The sequence below is a fragment of the Ptychodera flava genome, chromosome 9 (assembly GCF_041260155.1).
Source record: "Ptychodera flava strain L36383 chromosome 9, AS_Pfla_20210202, whole genome shotgun sequence".
Taxonomy (NCBI): Eukaryota; Metazoa; Hemichordata; class Enteropneusta; family Ptychoderidae; genus Ptychodera; species Ptychodera flava.
The window spans coordinates 22,902,922-22,908,921 of NC_091936.1; the positions used below are offsets into that span (position 1 = coordinate 22,902,922).

Here is a 6,000-nt window from a genome sequence, read left to right on the forward strand (position 1 = left end):
CTGCTTCTCTGTGTCAAAACAGTAGGTCCTAATCATATTTTCCAAAGTTTGATGAAATCGCTCGAGAGCAACCTGACTTTCTGAGTGATAGGCAGTTGACCTATACTGTTTAATGCCTAGCTGATCCATTACTTGTTGAAAAATTCCAGACATAAAGTTGGAGCCTTGATCGGACTGGACACATTTAGGGAGGCCGAATAAAGTGAAAAATTTGACTAAAGCTCTCACTATAGTCTTTGTCTTTATATTTCTCAGTGGTATGGCTTCGGGGAACCGAGTTGATGTACACATAATTGTCAACATGTACTCATTTCCTGATCTTGTTTTTGGTAGGGGCCCAACACAGTCTATTAGTATCCTACTAAATGGTTCTTGAAATGCAGGAATTGGCTGTAAAGGGGCCTTTGGAATGGTCTGATTTGGCTTTCCTACCATTTGACATGTGTGACAAGTTTTACAGAAATGTGCTACATCCTGCCTGAGATTAGGCCAATAAAAGTGACTGAGAATTTTATGATAAGTTTTCCTGACTCCTAAGTGACCAGCCCAGGGCGTTTCATGGGCCAGGCGCAATATTTCAGCACGGTAGGGCTTTGGAACCACAATTTGATGTTTTATAGCCCAATCGTCATCAACCAAGACATCTGGAGGTCTCCATTTACGCATGAGAATACCAGATTTTGTATAATAGGAAACAGAGCTATCTGAAGTTTTACCTTCATCATCTACCCTGTCAAACAAAGACAAAATATCTGGGTCTTTGTGTTGTTCTGCAATGAGATTTGATCTAGAAAATGTCTGACTTTGGTCAGCAGAAGTTTTACTGGAAGTTTCAAATCCACGAGGGATAACGGAATGATCCGTGTCAAACACCTGACTGAGAAAGGTGTCATTTAAGTCAACATCTGTGACATTATTTTTGAGAGTATTTTGATTCTCGGAAGTTTTCTTTGACATGGCTCGAGTAATAGCACATGAAGGAAATAAATCGGGTATCTCTTGTTCAATTGGCTCTGGATCCTGATCTAAAGTAGGATTATCAGTCACAAGTGGATTAGTAATGACCTTGTCCCCAGCAAGGTCGTTTCCAAGAAGAAGGTGAATCCCTTCAAAAGGCAAAAAAGGCCTAATACCTAAAGCCACAGGTCCAGAAACAAAGTCCGAAGACAAATAGACATTATGGAGAGGAACAGGAATAAAGTCATTGCAATCTACCCCCTTAATAAGAACTTTAGAACCTGAAAATGACTTTTCAGAAAACGGCAGGGTATCTGCCAACAAAAGAGACTGGGAAGCCCCGGTATCTCTTAAAATTTTGACAGGGGTAGCAGAAGAGAAATCACTAGAAAGTGATATAAAACCATTATGAATAAATGGCTCGAAAATACCCATAATGCTATCTTGAGAAGAATTGACCTTGACCTCATTAATTGGGGATAAGAGGGGGTTTAACCTCAGAAAATGTGTTGCACACATTATTAGACTCTAATTGAGTTGATGAAGAAATAAAGCCGGTGGGCTTAGATCCACTTTGACCACTTTGACCTTCACGTTTTCTTTTCAATTTGAAACACTCTGACATTAAATGGCCGTCTTTCTTGCAATAATTACAAGAAAGTGTACCGAACTGTTTGTCAGAAGGAGATTGAGACTTGGGATCTGATGATGTGGAGTGTTACTTGAATTTTGTGAACTGTTGTTATTTGATTTCCTACTTTCCTTTGAAAATTCTTGGATGAAAAGGAGGAGTTAAATTTACCTGCATTGTTTCTGTAGGAAAAGGACTGGGATGGTTTGCTGAGAAATGAAGATTTGTGTGTCAATGAATAATCATCGGCCAAACGTGCAGCAACCTCAATGTATCTGCCTTTTGTTCATTGATAAACGTTTTGATGTCACTCCGGATGCACCTTTTGAATTCCTCAATCAAAACAAGTTGTCGTAATTTGTCATAATTCTGACTGACCTTTTCAGAAGAACACCAACGATCAAACAGTTGTTCTTTTGTTCGAGCAAATTCAACATAAGTTTGATCCTTCACCTTCTCACAATCCCTAAATTTCTGACGGTAAGCTTCAGGCACCAACTCATAGCCCTTGAGAATTAATTCCTTCACAGAATCATAATCTGAAGCCTGCTCTACTGACAACTGAATGTAAATTTCTCTGGCTTTACCCACCAAAGCACTCTGCAAAAGCATAGACCAGGACTCCTTAGGCCAATTCAGACTCTGAGCAATTTTCTCAAAATGGAGGAAATATTTATCAACATCCTTTTCTTGGAAAGGGGGAACTAACCTGAAATGCTTAGTGATGTCAAACTTGTCTGAAGGAAGAATTTTCCTGACTGTCCAAGCTCTAAACGTCTCATTTCTAACTGTAGTCGATGTTCTTCCAATTCTCTCTCCTTTTCTCTCTGTCTTTCTTCCATTTGTATTCTTTCTCTCTCATTTGTAATTCTAGTTTCTTGATCTCCAAATTTGTCTGCATTTCTAATTCTAATTTTCTGAGTTCAGAGGTAGACTCGGGCTCATAATCTTTCAGGGTGGATTCCTCAAATTGGCCTAAATCAACTAGATGTTTGGCAATACGGTACTGTATTTCCCTCTTGCGCATAGATCTTTTGACTTCTACTTTAAGGAAATGGCCAGTGTTATGAGGTTGTCTTTTCTGAGGGAATTAAATGTGTCCTGATCAAGGTCATCCATAAATTCGTCTGGTTTAAATTCCGCCATGATTAAATTTCGCTGAGTTCACAGTATACAGTAGTTTTGAAAAGGCTGTCAAAATGTTGTCAAACGGCTCAAAATATTCGTATCCCGGACAAGCCCCCAATTTTGTTACGTGCAGAGAAAACGAACAAAAGGGTGAACTCAGCAGTTAACGTTTAAACAAAATTTATTACGAAAATAAAACTAATTGCTAAGTCAGGGATAGAGTACAAGCTTTAAAAGTGTACAGACTACTTATCTCAGCTGGGACGGCAAAGCTCCAGTCTCAGAGTTGTAACAGTCAGTCGAATGAATGAACAGTCCTTGGCTTGCAGGCTTGAAGCTGCACAAAGTCCACAGTATAAATCCAGCGTTGACAGTGAAGGTCTTGAAAAGTCTTGAGAATGACTACTGCTGGAGTTTAGTAACACACAAGAGACACGATCCCAAAAGTCTGACTGGAAGCTGTGCACGTCCCTTTTATAAAGGCATGTAAGAACAATCTAGAACTTTTATTGACATGCTAATTACTGTTCTAAAATTATCTCCCTTACACAACTAATCAACTTTCCAGAACATTCCAAACATGACTAATTGAATTCAAGGTTGTGAGGTCATCAAGGGCAGTGACCTTGGGAATGTTCTAGACTAATTGAACTCAGGTCATGATGAGTGTGGGGGAAATGACCTACATTGCTAACACCATTCAACTTTCAAGGACAAACTTTCTTTCCTCACCGCTGAGGTCAAACGGTGTTACGATGTGTCATGGGTCTTGAAATCATTCCTATTCTCAGTATGAGTTGTACTTAACTACAAGATGATTTATTCAACAAACGGCATTTATAAAGCCCAGGATTACTGTGACGGGGCCGAGACACCTCCAAAATATGCATGAATTGATCATATACAGGATAAAACATATTGACTACAGGGTTCCAGATGATAATGGCAACGTTTCAATACAATGTATACATATTGAAAGAATCACACCATTTATATAAACCTACAGCTACAGAAATTAAACAGCTATCAGGATAAAACACCAGCTTGTGAAACTATTACTCAGAATTGGCTTTCAGATAATTAAGTCTCAGTTGAGCATACCGGTATGTACAAGAACATATTACATATTATACAATATTACAAGATTTGCTGTAGTGTTATGCATTATATATATATATATATATATATATATATATATATATATATCAATCACAAACAGAATCTACCCTACAGATAGAGATAGAAATCATTATATATCTAGAGAAAGAGAATCAAGAGAAACAGAAACAGAAATCACATTTATCAGATACAATTTATAACACATTTTATTACGCTCAATTATGACCAGGCGAATTCAGCTGGAGATTTTCCATGATGCAATTTCCTATGACAATAAATCTTTGCAGCATTGGCAGGACTGGATTCAGAGCAAACACCTTCAAAGTACACCATCCTTTGATTGAGCAAGAGCCTTGCAAGTCCAGCCAACCTACGTAGGTATTGAGAATCTTCATTCTTGGATTCAAAGCACTTTTTTTAATCTGGAAATTCATTTGGGAAATGAGAGGAAGCCGACTTTCTCATGTAAAAGTAATTGACATCGGATACACTCAAGGCCAATGTAGAGCCACTGGTTTTTTCCTTAATAAGTCAATAATCGGTCTATGAGTTCAGGTTTGCTGATCTTTTAGGACCAAGATTTCCTGGTATATTCTGGGAATTTATTTTCTAATACTATCAATATTTTCATTCCATGATGTTACTTATCCTGGAGAGATAAAATAAGTTTCTTTCCAACTTCCTCTTCTGTAAAAGTACTCACTGTGTCACGTTCAAAATCATTGTTTTCTACGTTCCAAGATTTCTCTTCATCATTTGCGATATTCTGTAACACATTTTTGATATAATGTAGCACTAAAACAATAATGGCATTTTGCCAAAATTTAGTTCATAAAGTTGTGGAAATATCAGAATTCTTACTGAAATTTGTTTTCCTCGGCAACATAGGGAAAACATAGTCTGTAAAGGGTAGCCTGATCTATAGTACACTCATTGACTTGTGTAACTGTTACATATTCCCAAACTATCATTCTGAAACCATGATCAGTATTTTTTTCAAAGGGTAGCATGATAAGTCTTTGTTGAGCATAGTTGCCTAGTCTTCCTAAATGATATCTAAGGTGTTGCCCCCCCCCCCCGAAAAAAAAGTCAGGTGACCAAATTTTAAAATCAAGTAATTCAAACTCTGAAAAGTCAGTTTTTGCCATAATACCATATAATCATATCATAAGAACCAAAGCCACACACACACACAAGTAGAACTACAGCCTCTTTATTTACCATGACGTTGAAATAGTAAAATTTGACTATAGTATTACCACCTCAAACACAAAATATTGATACCATGAAGACTCGGAAGTTCTTCCAAGTAAATGGGAGAATCCCCATGATGTTATTAAATTTGAAAAGTTATCTTAGCAGACGCAAAATGAAATTTAAATTGTGCCAATGACGCTTTTGAATCTCACTCGTTTGTGCATATTTGCCAAATTATACACGCACACATAATCATAGATTATGGGCACTTTTCATAGGGCACCTTTCGTTTTGTTTGAATAAGTGGTCTTTATAGCTAATGCAGTTTAACTTTAAGGAAACTTTTATGAATATCAGTTTTCGCAAGTCGTTCAATCAATCTGTTCAACTCACCGTCCAGGATACACCATTCACCGTCTATCTCTGCATGCTGGATGTACGAATCTTCGATAGTCGGGTCGTAGTCAGGAACGAACATTTTTTGAAAGAACTGGATCGTAATTGCACTTTTGCCAACACCTCCATCGCCAACGACGACCAGCTTGTAAGTGATAAGGTTTTCTTTGGAAATGTCCGATAGTGCACTTGACATGATCGTTTAAAATGTGTTCAGAAAACTAAGAAATGCGAAAGCCCGTGCAATTTGTTTCTCAATAATGCAAATGTTTGGTTTCGTTACTGTTCAATTCCGAATTCCGCGAACGGACTGTTTACATCGTCTGCTACGTTGACTTTCCTGCTCAGCGCCAACCGATGATTGAGGCAACGCTACCCGTACCTTGCTGCAAACAAGCATGCAGCAAACAAAGGCGTTTGAATCAGAGGATTTAAGATGCTGACGTCTCTCTTTCTCTCTCCCGGCTTCTCAAGCAACCAGTTTTACTTCATTGCGCCCCTTGCTTTTCAGTTGATTTCTTCCGTCTCAACGGTAAGTGAACCCCAGGAAAGTGGTAGTGATTCGTAGACTG

At 38.1% G+C, this 6,000-nt stretch overlaps 1 protein-coding gene across 1 annotated transcript in view; it reads right to left on the reverse strand.

The window, feature by feature from the left end:
- Positions 1-6,000, reverse strand: part of LOC139140380 (ras-related protein M-Ras-like) — a 51,559-nt gene extending 45,559 nt beyond the window's left edge. Inside the window, exon 1 of the mRNA XM_070709588.1 lies at positions 5,426-6,000. Coding sequence (XP_070565689.1) covers positions 5,426-5,624 — 199 coding nt within the window. The 5' untranslated portion in view covers positions 5,625-6,000. The remainder of the gene's footprint in view (positions 1-5,425) is intronic.